At 41.7% G+C, this 16787-nt stretch overlaps 1 protein-coding gene across 1 annotated transcript; it reads right to left on the bottom strand.

Annotated features, from left to right (window-relative positions):
* Positions 1 to 1316: 1316 nt before the first annotated feature.
* On the bottom strand, positions 1317 to 4233 carry LOC137374847 (C-C motif chemokine 20-like). The gene is made up of 4 exons (XM_068041396.1): positions 4099 to 4233; positions 3663 to 3765; positions 3486 to 3563; positions 1317 to 1566 (listed from the first exon to the last, which is right to left on the bottom strand). Exons 1-4 carry the CDS (start codon positions 4178 to 4180, stop codon positions 1536 to 1538), a joined length of 294 nt encoding a protein of 97 aa, XP_067897497.1. The 5' UTR covers positions 4181 to 4233; the 3' UTR covers positions 1317 to 1535.
* Positions 4234 to 16787: the final 12554 nt, after the last annotated feature.

Genomic DNA, 16787 nt, shown 5'->3' with positions numbered 1-16787 from the left:
CAAGAAATGGTGGAAATACTCAGCAGGTCTGGCAGCATCTGTGCAGAGAGAAGTTGTATTTTACTATACAGACCAGTGAGTGCATTATCACTGACAATGGCAATTCAAATTCTTTGAAATTTAGACCACTTTGATTTATAACTACTGGGCATCACATTCACTGATTTGTAGAGTCATAGAATGATTCAGCACAGAAGGAGACCATTCAACCCATCGTGCCTGGGTTGAATCTTTCAAAGAGGTATCCAATTAGTCCAACTCCGCTGCTCTTTCCCCATTACCCTGAAAATGTTTTTCCTCATGGTTATCTTTTGTTTCCTTTTCTCAATTACTGTTTTCTTTTCTGCACTGTAGGTGCAATTTTCTCTATTTTGCTCTAATTGTTTCATTTCTACCCAGTTAACTTCACCACCTGCCAGATGCTGCCAGACCTGCTGAGTGAATCCAGCATTTCTTGTTTTTGTTTCAGATTTCCAGCATCCGCAGTATTTTGCTTTTAACTTCACCACCTGGTTGGTTGCAGCCACTGTACTGTTGTCATTGGTCTACAACATGAAACACACTCACAATTTTCATCACACCATGAAAATGCTTCAATGATTCATAACAGCTGGGTTATCAACAGTAAATTAATTTAACACAGCCTTTTTAAAAAAATCTTTGGAACTGATGTCTATTTTGAAGGTCACATCAGTAAAACAAAACCATCAATATTGTTCACCTAATGGAGTTATTGTATTCACCTGATAGTTAATTGAATGTAGTTAAGGTTCTGTTAGGATTTCCCAAGTTTCAACATCACCATTAACATCAGGTGCTGTTAGGTTGCGTCAGCCCTAAGCTCTGGAATTCCCTCTTTAAGCCTTTGAGCCTCTTTATCTTTCCTCCTTTGAAACAACTTAAAACCGACCTCTTTGATCACCTGTCTTAACATCTCCCTCATGTCTCAGTGTCAAATTTTGTTTGGCTACGCTCCTGTGAAATGCCTTAGGATGTTTTATTGCATTACAGGCATGATATAGATGCAAGCTATTGTTGATAGCATACTGACGAAGCTCATTCCATTTGCATTTAGTGTTGGCCTGTGTTTGTAGCTGAAATTTAGAATTCTTCGACTTTGTAAATTATAAGATCAATCCTATATTACTGGGTTGCTTTTTAAATACTCACAACACAGATGATGAATTCTAACAGTTACTTTATATATGCTACTAATTTTACAAGAGCATTGCAACTATTAATAGTGCACAAAGCATGCACTAAGAACTGTACACTCGAAAGGAACAAACAGAAACTGGTGAATCTTTACCCTTTTAATGTAGGAGATGATGCATTAATAAAACATTGAAAGATTTACAGAAAACAGAAGTTCTATTGTATTACAAATAATATTTATAATCAAATAACATTTCAACTTGTCAGTGTAGCTAATTGTTAGTAGCATTATTGCTACTAATTATACTTCAGTACATAGATGCTATGCAGAAATAATTGCTTAAGCAAAGCAGACAGTATATTTCTGGAGAAGGTGTTTATCAATCAAGGGACATTTCTTCCAGTTTTTTGCTGTAGGAAAATACAATGAGAATTAAGTTTCTGATGATCTTAACTCTAATAATAAAAACACAGCTGTAACAAAAACAGAAAATGTTGGAAACTCACAGCAGATTTGCCAGCATCTATGGAGAAAAGGGGGTTTCTTATTGTATTAATTTGCCTGTCTACCTCTTTGTAATTATGTAGATGAATTCACACACACACAAACATTAAACTTGACTGTTGTCTCCATGAATACTGACTGACTGGTTTCCAGCATTTTTGTTTTTATATCACATTTTCAACTTCTATGGTGTCTTGCATTTTTACTTAATCTACAGAATTATATTTTGTACATACAGAAAAACTTTGTTGTTAATATTGTTAAACTTATTTCTGTGAATCAAGCACCCATCAAGGGGAGAAATATTGTTAACATGGAGAGTAGAACTATTTTCCAGTTCAACCACCCAGTGTCAACAATCCCAGATCAAGAATCACATGGTTAGATGCAGCATATTGCATTCGCTTCTCTGCTCCAACAAAGGTCCTGATTTTAACTCATTCAAACCCATTCACTTACACAGAATTAATCACAAACTAGCACCCGATTGCACCAGTATGGCACTTTTCATTTTCCACATGAGTTCAGCTTGTGAGATTGGCAACTTAATACCAATTATGTTTCTTTAACAGGAATGCTAGTAAAATCAGGGGAAGGAATTAGCTTTTTACCTTTAAAAAAGTCTTATTTATTGGTGCATTCCATATTGAGTTCATGTTAAGCTGTGCATGGATATAAATCCTAGTAATGGCAGAATCACCCAACAGAAGCATAGACATTTTTTTTTGAAAAAAGAACCTGATCAGTGAACTTTTCTTGAATAACTTGCAGAGCTGTGGGGTCTGGACACCAATGCTGGCATCAAATGCAAGTCCTGACCCCTCACTGTGTCAAGAGCAGCAAACGGACATCCATTTTGGCTGGGTTGGCCAATTAATGGGCAGATGGTGCACTCGCCATCCAGTTAAGGACAGCAGGCAGGCTCTCAAAGTTGGAGAGCCAACAGGAGGCCCTCCAGCACTGAAGGAACAGCAACCTACTGAGGGCGGGGGCGGGGGAGGGGGAGGAAGAGAGAGAGAGAGAGAGAGAGTGCCTCCATTTTGATGCACCTTCTCAGCACTTTTGAAATAGTAGAAATTAAAATAGTGGCCACAGCTACCATACCATCATTGTGGAGGGGAAACTGTGGGGGCGGGGGACCTCAAATTCATCCAGGGGCGATGGTCCCTCCAGGCAGCTGTTATGCTCCTGACACCTGAAAATTCCAGTCAGCCTCTGGTCCATAGCCTTAATTGATCTTTTAATTACCTTGACAAACTGCCTGCCACTTGCGGGTGGGTAGCCACTCCATGCCCGATCCGATCTACCCAAAAATGGCTCAGGGACGGGATGGTGCCGGCAAACCCGCACGCCGGCTGGCAGTGTGAAATTACACGCCCACCCATCTCAATTCCCACCCTCATTGGCCTCCAAAATTTCTGCCGGTGGTTATCAAATATTTCATCATAAGATGTATTTTTTAACAAGTGTACACATTTTCAGTAAGAGGACATATAACCTCTTGTATAAAATTTTGAATCAATCTTAACTCTGGAAAATGAATTTCTGATCTGTGTAGCTTTGGCAAAGAGGAAAATATTACCCTAAAATTCTAGAATCAAATTGTACCATTATTTGATTTAATATCATTGATCAGTAAGGGGGTTATTTTGACTTTGTGAGATAGTGTAAAATGAGTGATGACAAATGGGCAGCCAGTTTTGTGCCTCTCTCCAATTTTTTATTTCCATTGCTAATTCATTATCACCCATTTTCCATTATTACACAAAGTCAAAATTACCCTTCCCCCTTATTACCTGGTTCGGATTCGAGTTTGTGCTCTTACCTTAGCAATTTCAATGCTATTTTCACCCATCTACTATCAGGATTTGCACACACTGCTCGTCCTCCAACAGTGTAGAATCTGTGAAGCATATTTAAACAGAGTTTGTCAATTAATGGTCATTATCAAAAGTAATTACTTCGAATCACTCCATGTGATATGTCGTGCTCTTGTACTTACACGATTGCATCGATGTCACAGATCTCATTGGACTGTTGCTCCACATAGCCAGAGATTAATCTGAATGGCAACCGATTTCTTGAATAACGGAGACAGCAGTCCGCTGCAGAGGTTGTAACAGAGGGTAAAAAAAAGCAAGACATTAGATAGTCATGATACTGATGAAAAAGTAACCTGTTTTGAGAGTGCGATGAATATAAATCCTTTGTAATTATAACAATTTATATTACATTCGCTGATCAAAGTGAATCAAAATTCCTTTTGGTAGGATTCCCTTTTCATCTTCACGTAGATTTTGACACGCCATACACTGCATTAGTCTATCATCCCATTGGACTCAATCATTTTACAATTATGTGACTGATGTACAATAATAGAAATGAGCCTTATGGTATATCTTGAATTGCAATGCATTAATAATTGATGTAATACTTACACGCAGAGACTGAGTCATTGAACATGTTCAGCACCAACAGTGAAAACAAAGCAGCCACCACGAGGTTCCTGAAAGCACTCATTGTATCGCTGACTGTTTGAAGCAAACTTTTTCTCTCACTACAAATGACTCGAGGATCTTCAGCTGAACAATGATCTTGCCCTTTCTGTCATCTTATATAGAGAGGATTTTGATTGCAGGTAAGATAAAATCAGTGGAAAAAATACACAATGAAGGAAGTGAAAAGCCTCCGCAATTAAAACTTCCACCTTGTTTTTTCCCCTGCAGTCATCACAGAAACATTCTTCAATTATATCGCCACAATAGAAAAATGTAAAACAGAAATAGAAAAAAACCCAAATCAAATAAGCCGGTTAAAATTTACACTTAATATAACATTTACAGATGATTTGAAATCTTCCATACAGCTCCAATAAAACTCAGGATTGTAACTGAATTTGTCATTGTGTGACATAAAATAGTTCTAACATTGGGATGGGGATTGCTGTCTGTACGTGTAGACAATTGTAAATGCGTTGGTTAAGGTTTTCTCTTTTCTGTATTTACAATGAAATAATAAAAGGCTTCTTTCAGAAGATGTTTACAATTTTCCTGGAAATGCGAAACAGAGGGAATCTTTACAAATGTATTTATGGATGGGGTAGAGCTTCAGCAGCAGATCTCCTGCCATCATTTCAATGGAAGGGCAGCGCAAACCCTGGGAAAACACTGTAATCCCTGTTTCATTGTTGACCCAGGGCTTCTGCAGGCGAACCCCTGAGAAAATATGTGCTGATTATTTTTATGTGTGTATTTTCCCTGGAGTATAAATAATGATTCCTTCAAAGAATAACACCTAGAATTCCACAATATTTTGCATGAATCTGGATGGTGGTATCAGAATGAAAAGTTTGTCGAAGGAAAGATTTTTCCTTTGCAATTTTAGATTTTTTTAAAGTTTAGCAGCAGATTTTGAATTTCGTGGCCTGCATCCTCTTCCATATTAAGTGCTACGCCCATCACTCCCGTTCTTACCAAACTCCATTGGCTCCTTCAGGCCCAGTGAATTTACCTCCAGATTCATCTATGGCTTCACTTTGCCAGTCACATGATGCCCTGTACAAATCATTCAATGGCTTGCAATGTTCTCAGTCTCTATGCCCTGTTTCTGGACTTACCTTCCCCTGAGATTTCTATCTCTCTCCCTCCCTTTAAAAGTCTCATTAAAGATATTGAGGGACAAATTGGTCTTGTGGAGTAGTACAATGTGGGCAGTACGAATCAGCAGTCCATTTTGCACTGTGTGCAATTTCCTCTTCTATTGAAGTCAATGGAAAAGAAGATTATTTGGAGTGGAAAAGAGGCTGCCAATTCACTAACACCCATTTTGTGCTACCACCCAAAACTTCTTTATTGTTGGGATCAACTCTCCTGAATTTTCCTCCTATTCTTGCTATGTTCTGTATTCTGACATTTTCTAATATCAGTAGGCTATGTAAATGCTAGGTGAGCCTATTGAAATGAATTGCCTTTAAAATTGTATTATGAGGGGCATAGATAGGGTAGATAGGAAGAAACTCTTTCCTTAGTGGAGGTGTCAATAACCAGTGCACATAGATTTAAGGTAAGGGGTAGGAAGTTTCGAGGGGATTTTAGGAAACAAAAATTCACCCAGAGGGTGGTTGGAATCTGCTTGTATTTACAGTGCTATTAACAAAATAAAAATATCCCAAAGTGCTTCACAGGAGCTTTACAAAACAAAATTTGATGCTGAACCACATAAGGTGATACTAGGGCAGATGACCAAAAGTGTGGCCAAAGATGGAGGCTTTAATTAGAGTTTTAAAACATAAAAGAGAGGTAGAGAGAGATGGAGCTGCTTAGGGAGGGAATTGCAGGCTTAGGGTTTAGGCAGCTGAAGGTGCGGTGACAGAATTTGGGGATACACATAATGTCAGAAGTGGAGAAGCACTGTGATCTTGGAGGGTTGTGAGGCTGTAGGAGGTTACAGAGATAAGGAGGGGTGCGGCCATGGAGGGGTTTGAACACAAGGATGAACACTAAGATGTTTTAAGCAGATCCTCACCAGTAAAGCTGGCTGAATTTAGAGTCATAGAATTATACAGCACAGAAACAGGCCTTTCGGCCCACTGTGTCTGTGCTGGCCATGAAGCCCATCTATTCTAATCCCATTTTCCAACATTTGGCCCACAATCTTGTATGATATGGCGTTTCAAGTGCTCTTGTAAATAATTCATAAATGTTGTGAGGGTTCCTGCCTCTACCACCCCTTCAGGCAGTGTGTACCAGATTCCAACCACCCTCTGGGTGAATTTTTGTTTCCTAAAATCCCCTCGAAACTTCCTACCCCTTACCTTAAATCTATGTGCACTGGTTATTGACACCTCCACTAAGGAAAGAGTTTCTTCCTATCTACCCTATCTATGCCCCTCATAATTTTATATACCTCAATCGGGTCCCTCTTCAGCCTTCTCTGCTGTAAGGAAAACAACCCTAGCCTATCCAGTCTCTCTTCATAGCTGAAATGCTCCAGCCCAGGCAACATCCTGGTGAATAAAAGCAAAATACTGTGGATGCTGGAAATCTGAAATAAAAACAAGAATTGCTGGAAACACTCAGCAGGTCAAGCAGCTTCTGTGGAGAGAGAAGCAGAGTTAACGTTTCAGGTCAGTGACTTGTCTTCAGAATTGGTGAATCTCCTCTGCACCCTCATCGGTGCAATCACATCCTTCCTGTAATGTGGCGACCAGAACTATACACCTGTGGCCTAACTAGCGTTTTATACAGCTCCATCATAATTGGCTAGCTGAAAGAAGACAGAGGGTGGTGGTTGATGGCAAATGTTCATCCTGGAGTTTAGTTACTAGTGGTGTACCGCAAGGATCTGTTTTGGGGCCACTGCTGTTTGTCATTTTTATAAATGACCTGGGTGAGGGTGTAGAAGGGTGGGTTAGTAAATTTGCGGATGACACGAAGGTCGGTGGAGTTGTGGATAGTGCCGAAGGATGTTGTAGGCTACAGAGGGACATAGATAGGCTGCAGAGCTGGGCTGAGAGATGGCAAATGGAGTTTAATGCGGAAAAGTGCGAGGTGATTCACTTTGGAAGGAGTAACAGGAATGCAGAGTACTGGGCTAATGGGAAGGTTCTTGGTAGTGTAGATGAGCAGAGAGATCTTGGTGTCCAGGTACATAAATCCCTGAAAGTTGCCACCCAGGTTAATAGGGCTGTTAAGAAGGCATATGGTGTGTTAGCTTTTATTAGTAGGGGGATCGAGTTTCGGAGCCACGATGTCATGCTGCAGCTGTATAAACTCTGGTGCGGCCGCACCTGGAGTATTGCGTGCAGTTCTGGTCACCGCATTATAGGAAGGATGTGGAAGCTTTGGAAAGGGTGCAGAGGAGATTTACTAGGATGTTGCCTGGTATGGAGGGAAAGTCTTATGAGGAAAGGCTGAGGGACTTGAGGTTGTTTTCGTTAGAGAGAAGGAGGAGGAGAGGTGACTTAATAGAGACATATAAGATAATCAGAGGGTTAGATAGGGTGGATAGTGAGAGTCTATTTCCCCGGATGGTGATGACAAACACGAGGGGACATAGCTTTAAGTTGAGGGGTGATAGATATAGGACAGATGTCAGAGGTAGTTTCTTTACTCAGAGAGTAGTAGGGGCGTGGAACGCCCTGCTTGCAACAGTAGTGGACTCGCCAACTTTAAGGGCATTTAAGTTGTCACTGGATAGACATATGGATGAAAATGGAATAGTGTAGGTCAGATGGTTTCACAGGTCGGCGCAACATCGAGGGCCGAAGGGCCTGTACTGCGCTGTAATGTTCTATGTTCTAGAACCTCCCAGCTCTAATATTCTCTGCCTCGGCTAATAAAGGCAAGTATCCCATATGCCTTCCTAACCACCTTATCTACCTGTGCTGCTGCCTTCATGTATGGACAAGTACACAAGGTCCCTCTGACCCTTTGTACTTCCTAGGATCCTACCATCCATTGTATATTCCATTGCCCTGTTAGTCCTCCCAAAATGCATCACCTCACACTTCTCAGGATTAAATTTCAATTTGCCACTGCTCTGCCCATCTATATCATCCTGTAATCGAAGGCTATCCTCCTCACTATTTACAACACCATCAATTTTCATGTCATCTGCGAACTTACTGATCATACCTCCTATATCCAGGTCTAAATCATTAATGTACACTGCAAACAGCAAGGGTCCCAGCATTGATCCCTGTGGTACACCACTGGTCACAGGCTTCCAATCGCAAAAACAACCCTCGGCCATCACCCTCTGCATTCTGCCACTAAGCCAATTTAGGATCCGATTTGTCAAATTGCCCTGGATCCCATGGGCTCTTACCTTCTTGATCAATCTCCCATGTGGGACCTTATCAAAAGCCTTACTGAAAACCATGTAGACTACATCAACTGCTTTACCCACATCTACATACCGAGTCACCTCCTTGAAAAATTCAATCAAATTTGTTAGACATAATCTCCCTCTGACAAAGTCATGCTGACAATCCTTGATGAATCCCTGCCTCTCCAAGTGGAGATTAATCCTGTCCCTCAGAGTTTTTTCCAATAGTTTCCCTACCACTGATGTTAGACTCACTGGCCTGTAATTACCTGGTGTATCCCTACTACCCTTCTTGAATAATGGTACCACATTCGCTGTCCTCCAGTCCTCTGGTATTTCTCCTGTGGCCAGAAAGGATTTGAAAATTTGTGTCAGAAACCCTGCAATCTCTTCACATAGCAGCCTGGGATGCATTTCATCTGGGCCTGGGAATTAATCCACTTTTAAGCCAACTAAAACTGCTAATTACTCCTCCCTGTCAATGTTAATATGTTCAAGTATATCACAATCCCCCTCCCTCTCTACACCTACATCGTCCTTCTCCGTAGTGAACACAGATGCAAAATCATTTAAAACCTCACCTGTGTCCTCCGGCTCCACACACACTTGCCACTTTGGTCCTTAATGGGCCCTGCTCTTTCCCTGGTTATCCTCTTGCCCTTAGTATACTTATAAAATACCTTGGGATTTCCCTTTATCTTGCCTGCCAGTATTTTTTCATGCCACCTTCGAATTACTTTTTTAAGTACCCCGCTGCACTTTCTATACTCCTCAAGGGCCTCCACTGTTTTCAGTCCTCTGAATCTGCCATAAGCCTCCTTTTTTTTCCTTATCCAATCCTGCATATCCCTTGACATCCAGGGTTCCCTCGACATATTGGTCCTACCCTTCATCTTTACGGGAACATTTTGTCCCTGAACTCTCACTATTTCCTTTTTGAATGACTCCCACTGGTCTGTCCTTCCTACAAGTAGCTGCTCCCAGTCCACTTTGACCAGATCCTGTTTTATCATATTGAAATTGGCCTTCCCCGAATTCAGTGCCTTTATTTCTGGTCCATCTTTGTCCTTTTCCATAACTACCTTAAATATTACAGAGTTATGGTCACCATCCCCGAAATGCTCCCCCACTGACACTTCTACCACTTGTTCGGCTTCATTCCCAAAGATTAAGTCCAGTACTGCCCCTCCTCTTGTAGGACTTTCTACGTGCTGGCTCAAAAAGCTCTCCTGGATGCACTTTAAGAATTCCACCCCTTTAAGCCTTTTGCACTAAGACTATCCCAGTTAACAGTGGAGAAGTTGATTATTTTTACACCTCTCTGAGATTTGCCTACATATCTGCTCCTCTATCTCTCCCTGACTGTTTGGAGGCCTGTAGTACACTCCCAGCAAAGTGATTGTCCCCTTTTTGTCTTTAAGTTCTACCCATGTGGCCTCATTTGAGGAACCTTCTAAGATATCATCCCTCCTTACTGCAGTAATTGACTCCTTGATCAACAGTGCAATGCCACCTTGTCCTTTATACCTCCATCCCTGTCACGCCTGAAGATTCTATGCCCTGGGATACTGAGCTGCAGTCCTGCCCTTCCCTCAACCAAGTCTCTGTGATGGCAATAATATCATATTCCCATGTGTTAATCAATGCCCTCAATTCATCTGCCTTACTTGTAAGACTCCTTGCATTAAAATAGATGCAATCCAGCCTTGCATTATTCACTTGTGCCTCAACAGGTCTATATTTGCTCTGTCTTCCCTACTGACTTAGTTTCTCTTCTATGTTTGGCTGTGCATCACCCCTTACTGTACCTCCAACCTGTATCCCATCCCCCTGCCAAATTAGTTTCAACCCCCCCCCCCCCCACCCCCCAACATCACGAGCAAACCTCCCTGCCAAGGATGTTGGTTTTGTTCCGGTTCAGGTGCAACCCGTCCTACTTGTACAGGTCCCACCTTTGCCAGAAACAGACTGAGTGATCCAGGAAACAAAAGCCCTCCCTCCTGCATCATGTCTTCAGCCACGCATTCATCTGCTCTATCTATCCTTCTATTCCTATACTCACTAGCACATGACACTGGGAGTAATCCAGAGATTACAACCTTTTAGGTCCTACTTTTTAATCTGCTACCTAGCTCCCTAAATTCTTGTTGCAGGACCTCATCCCTTTTCCTACTTATGTTGTTGGTACCAATGTGAACCACGACCTCTGACTGTTCACCCTCCCCCTTCAGAATGTACTGCAGCCTCTCTGTGACATCCTTGATCCTAGCACCAGGGAGGCAACATACCATCCTGGAGTCACGTTTGCGGCACAGAAATGCCTATCTGTACCCCTATCTCCTTTCAGTATAGCTCTCCCACTCCAACTCTTTTTCTTATCCTCCTGTGCAGCTGAGCCACCCAGACTTGGCTATTGCTGCATTCCCCTGAGAAGCTATCTCCCCCAACAGTATTCAAAGGGGAAAATCTGTTAGAGAGGGAGATGGACCCAGGGGACTCTTGCACTACCTGCCTAGTTCTTCTACTCTGCCTAAACTGACTTCTGTAGCATTCAGCTTGGGAACTGATCCACCAACTAAAACTTTTAGCCTCTGAAACCTCTGAAAATGTAATTAATTGCAGGCCTCACATCTGCTCTTGAACTATTCACAAGAAAATTTAAAGTAATTATGGCATGAAATCAAGCAAGTTCCTCAAAATGTTCTAGATCTGTTAGTTTTTATCTTTCCCCTAATAGTGAAAATCTGTCAGGTAAAATCAAGTTCTCCATAGTACATTTTAGTAAGCTGACACCATCTGTATTTTCCAGAGGAATTACTGACTTCCTTGATGTCCTTGTATTTGTATTGCTTGTGAGCTGAATTTCAGGAAGTTGCTTGTGACATTGACCTTGTGTATAATAAACCATGACCCCACAAATTCCCAATACAGTCTGTAATTTTCAGGGGGACTTTGGTTGTTGGCTTGAATCATGATAATTTAAGGCAAACCTTAATGGTGACAATCATTTAAAATGTAAAGCAAGATACGGCAGATGCTAAAATCTTAAAACAGCAACTGCAGGAAATACTCAGCAGGTCTTGGCAACATAGGTGGAGAGAAAGCAGAATTACTATTTCAGGTTGATAACCTTGCATCAGAGCTTCTTTATTTTCATAGGTAATTTAATTAGAATCATAAGTTACATTAAAGCATTGTGGAGAAACACCTTTGCACACAGGCTGCTCCACTTGCTTTGAAGATAGTACTATCCAATAGTGTTGACTGTTTATAATGTAAAGAACAGTGTAACTGGTAAAAGCAAAGAATAATGGAATGCAACTTACTGATGAAAATCTTGCCAGCTTTTTTGAATTTGATTAAAGGTAATGCTTGTTTTAGTGCTTATGCAATAAGGTAAGAAGCACTCACTTCAAAAAGAAACTTTCCTTTCTGCTAAACCGGTAGAGCAACAATTTTAAAAACAATGTGGTTATTTGTCATCTTCCACATACTGTGGGAAAGTTTGGTAAGTGTACCTTTTAACAACTTGTTTTCATCTACATCACCTGTGATTGTGTTGTGCTCTCACTGGTTAACCCGCAAGTTGCCATTTGATTGACATAAATGATTAGGTATTTTATTTAGCTGTTGATGGGTACAGAGATGCTACAGGGAAATGACTATGTGCAAAGTGAGGTTCCGCTGGGTTCCCAATGTTCTCATTGTCATAGGAATAGGAGTAGGTCATTCAACCCCATTAGCCTTTCCACCATTCAATTAGATCAATGCTGACCTGTATCTGAACTCCATCTATCAGCGTAATTAAGGGATATCCTGCACTTTTTTAGACAGGGCCATAGGGTTGAGGGCAGGGGTGGGGGTTTTGTCCAACGAATATCCTCAGGACCCAGGACACCTGATAGAACATTGTTACCAGTGTGAACTTGGGGTCCACAACCATCTAAAGCTAGGATGTCCTTCCTTCCTAGTGCCACCTACTCACCAATCTCTCCATTGCCTACACCTTCAGGAAATTGATATTCCATTAAGCTGAATGTTTTTCCCTTGTCGGGGGTGGGCTTAGTTAACTCCTGTATATTTGCCACAGCTCCCCAATAGTCTTTCTCTTTTTTGCATTATGGGCCATCTTCTGCATGACAAAATTTGACATGTGTCAAGGTGGTAATATATCGGCTGCGGTTCTGTGATCTTTACTAGGGTCATTGAAGTGCCTACCTTGCACATTCTGTTCAAATTACATTTTTATCATGCATTGCATTGCTGATCTTGAGGTTATACAGGTGGCACTGGGATACAAAGTGGAGGTACAGTAGGGGGTGATGCACAGCCAAATATAGAAGAGAAACTAAGTCAGTCTGGAAGGCAGGACAGATATAGACCTGTTAAGGCACAAGCAAATAATGCAAGGCTGGATTGCATCTATTTTAATGCAAATGTCTTACAAGTAAGGCAGATGAATTGAGGGCATTGATTAAAACATGGGAATATGATATTATTGCTATCAGAGAGACATGATTGAAGGAAGGGCAGGACTGGCAGCTTAATATTCCAGGGTATAGAATCTTCAGGCGTGACAGGGGTGGTGGTGTAAAAGAGGAGGTGGCATTGCACTGTTGATCAAGGATCAATTAATGTAGTAAGGAGGGATGATATCTTAGAAGGTTCCTCAAATGAGGCCACATGGGTAGAACTTAAAGACAAAAAGGGGACAATCACTTTGCTGGGAGTGTACTACAGGCCTCCAAACAGTCAGGGAGAGATAGAGGAGCAGATATGTAGGCAAATCTCAGAGAGGTGTAAAAATAATAGGGTAATAATAGTAGGGGATTTCAACTTCCCCCACATTAACTGGGTAGTCTTAGTGCAAAAGGCTTAAAGAGGCAGAATTCTTAAAGTGCATCCAGGAGAGCTTTTTGAGCCAACACGTAGAAAGTCCCACAAGATAAGAGGTGTTACTGAACCTATTTTTAGGGATGAATTGGTAGAAGTGTCAGTGGGGGAGCATGTCGGGGATAGTGACCATAATTCTGTAAGATTTAAGGTAGTTATGGAAAAGGACAAAGATGGACTAGAAATAAAGGTACTGAATCAGAGGAAGGCCGATTTCAATATGATAAAACAGGATCTGGCCAAAGTGGACTGGGAGCAGCTATTTGCAGGAAAGCCTATCTCAGACCAGTGGGAGTCATTCAAAAAGGAAATAGTGACAGTTCCCGTAAAGGTGAAGGGTAGGACCAATAAGTCCACAGAACCCTGGATGTCAAGGGATATAGAGGATTGGATAAGGAGAAAAAAAGGAGGCTTATGGCAGATTCAGGTGGCTGAAAACAGCGAAGGCCCTAGAGGAGTATAGGAAGTGTAGGGGGGGTACTTAAAAAAGTAAGTAGGAGAGCGAAGAGGGGGAATGAGAAAACACTGGTGGGCAAGATAAAGGAAAACCCCAAGGCGTTTTATAATTATGTTAAGGGTAAGCGTTATATCTGTAATTATGGGTGATTTTAATCTGCATATAGATTGGGCAAATCAAATTAGTCACAATACCATAGAGGAGGAATTCTTAGAGTGTATATGGGATGGTTTTCTGGACCAATACATTGAGGAACCAACTAGAGAACAGGCCATCCTAGACTGGGTATTGTGTAATGAGAGAGGAATAATTGACAATCTAGTGGTGCGAGACCCCTTGGGGATGTGCGACCATAATATGATAGAATTCTTCATCGAGATGGAGAATGACATAGTCGATTCTGAGACAAGGGTCCTGAATCTTAGTAAAGGAAACTATGAAGGTATGAGGCGTGAGTTGACCATGATGGATTGGGAAACGTTACTTAAAGGGATGACGGTGGATAGGCAATGGCAAACATTTAAAGAGTGCATGGATGAACTGCAACAATTGTTTATCTCTGTCTGGTGCAAAAGTAAAACGGGAAAGGTAGCCAAACCATGGTTTACAAGGGAAATTAGAGATAGCATTAGATCCAAGAAAGAGGCATATAAATTTTCCAGGAAAAACAACAGTCCTGAGGATTGGGAGCAGTTTAGAATTCAGCAAAGGAGGACCAAGGGATTGATTAAGAAGGGGAAAATAGAGTACGAGAGCAAGCTTGCGGGGAACATAAAAACTGGCTCTAAAAGTTTCTATAGGTATGTGAAGAGAAAAAGTTTGGTGGAGACAAATGTAGGTCCCTTACAGTCAGAAACAGGGCAATTTATTATGGGGAATAAAGAAATGGCTGACCAACTAAATGCATACTTTAGTTCTGTCTTCACAAAGGAGGACACAAATATCATACCAGAAATGTTGGGGAACACAGGGCTTAGTGAGAGAGAGGAACTGAAAGAAATCAGTATTAGTAGAGAAATGGTGTTGGGGAAATTGATGGGATTGAAGGCCGATAAATCCCCAGGGCCTGATGGTATGCATCCCAGAGTACTAAAGGAAGTGGCTCCAGAAATAGTGGTCATCTTCCAAGATTCTATAGACTCTGGAACAATTCCTACAGATTGGAGGGTAGCTCATGAAACCCCACTATTTAAAAAGGGAGGTACAGAGAAAGGAGGGAATTATAGACCAGTCAGCCTGACGTCTGTAGTGGGGAAAATTCTAGAGTCCATTATCAAAAATTTGTAGCAGAGCACTTAAAGAACAGTGGTAGAATTGGACAGAGTCAGCATGGATTTACGAAAGGGAAATCATGCTTGACAAATCTACTAGAATTCTTTGAGGATGTAACTAGTAGAGTTAATGAAGGGGAGTCAGTGGATGTGAGTTATTTGGACTTTCAGAAGGCTTTCGACAGAGTCCCACATAAGAGATTAGCATGTAAAATTAAAGCGCATGGGATTGGGGGTAGTGTATTGCGATGGATAGAAAATTGGTTGGCGGAAAGGAAACAAAGAGTAGGGATAAATGGGTCTTCTTCCGAATGGCAGGCAGTGACTAGTGGGGTACCGCGGGGATCGGTGCTAGGACCCCAGCTATTCACAATATACATTAATGATCTACACGAGGGAACTAAATGTAATTTTTCAAAATTTGCATATGACACAAAACTGGGTGGGAGGGTGAGTTGTGAGGAGGATGCAGAGAGGCTTCAGGGTGATTTGGACAAGTTGAGTGAGTGGGCTAATGCATGGCAGATGCAGTATAATGTGGATAAATGTGAGGTTATCCACTTTGGTAGCAAAAACAGGAAGGTAGATTATTATCTGAACAGCTATAAACTGAGAGAGGGGAATATGCAGCGAGACCTGAGTGTTCTCGTACACCAGTCGCTGAAGGTAAGCATGCAGGTGCAACAGGCGGTAAAAAAGGCAAATGGTATGTTGGCCTTCATAGCGAGAGGATTCGAGTACAGAAGCAGGGATGTTTTGCTGGGGCCTTGGTGAGCCACACCTGGAATATTGTGTGCAGTTTTGGTCTCTTTATCTGAGGAAGGATGTTCTTGCTATAGAAGGAGTGCAATGAAGGTTTACCAGAGTGATTCCTGGGATGGTGGGACTGTGGAATTCACTACCACGGAAAGCAGTTGAGGCCAAAACATTGTATGTTTTCAAAAAGGAGTTAGATATATCTCTTGGGTCTAAAGGGATCAAAGGGTATGGGGTGAAAGCCAGAACAGGCTACTGGGTTGGATGATCAGCCATCATCATAATGAATGGCAGAGCAGGCTCGAAGGGCCGAATGGCCTACTCCTGCTCCTATTTTCTAAGCGGATAACCAGGGAAAGAGTAGGGCCCATTAAGGACCAAAGTGGCAATCTGTGCGTGGAGCCAGAAGACTAAGTGATTACTTTTCATCTGTGTTCTCTGTTGAGTAGGCTGATGTAGGTGTAGAGATCAGGGAGGGTGTTTGTGATATACTTGAACAAATTAGCATTGAAAGGGAGGAGGTATTAGCAGTTTTAGCGAGCTTAAAAGTGGATAAATGCCCAGGCCCAATGAGATGTATCCAGGCTGCTATGTGAGGCAAGGGAGGAGATAGCAGGGGCTCTGACACAAATTTGCAAATCCTCTCTAGCCACAGGACAAGTGCCGGGGATTGGAGGACAGCAAATGTGGTATCATTATTCAAGAAGTGTAGTAGGGATACAGCAGGAAATTACAGGCCAGTGAGTCTAATATCAGTGGTAGGGAAACTATTGGAAAAAACTCTGAGGGACAGGATTAATCTCCACTTGGAAAGGCAGGAATTAATCAAGGATAGTCAGCATGGCTTTGTCGGGGCAGATCATGTCTAACAAATTTGATTGAATTTTCCGAGAAGGTGACTAGGTGTGTAGATGTGGGTAAA

This window comes from Heterodontus francisci, chromosome 11 (assembly GCF_036365525.1).
Source record: "Heterodontus francisci isolate sHetFra1 chromosome 11, sHetFra1.hap1, whole genome shotgun sequence".
NCBI lineage: Eukaryota > Metazoa > Chordata > Chondrichthyes > Heterodontiformes > Heterodontidae > Heterodontus > Heterodontus francisci.
This window is presented reverse-complemented; position numbering and strand designations above follow the sequence as displayed.

What these genes read in the sequence shown, in the direction of transcription:
- LOC137374847 (XM_068041396.1), bottom strand. Translation starts at nt 4,180, where the DNA reads ATGAGTGCTTTCAGGAACCTCGTGGTGGCTGCTTTGTTTTCACTGTTG. An exon ending in CAATGACTCAGTCTCTGCGT is followed by an intron (nt 3,766 to 4,098) that starts GTAAGTATTACA and finishes CAACCTCTGCAG; the next exon opens with CGGACTGCTGTCTCCGTTAT. An exon ending in ATAGCATTGAAATTGCTAAG is followed by an intron (nt 1,567 to 3,485) that starts GTAAGAGCACAA and finishes ATTTTCCTACAG; the next exon opens with CAAAAAACTGGAAGAAATGT.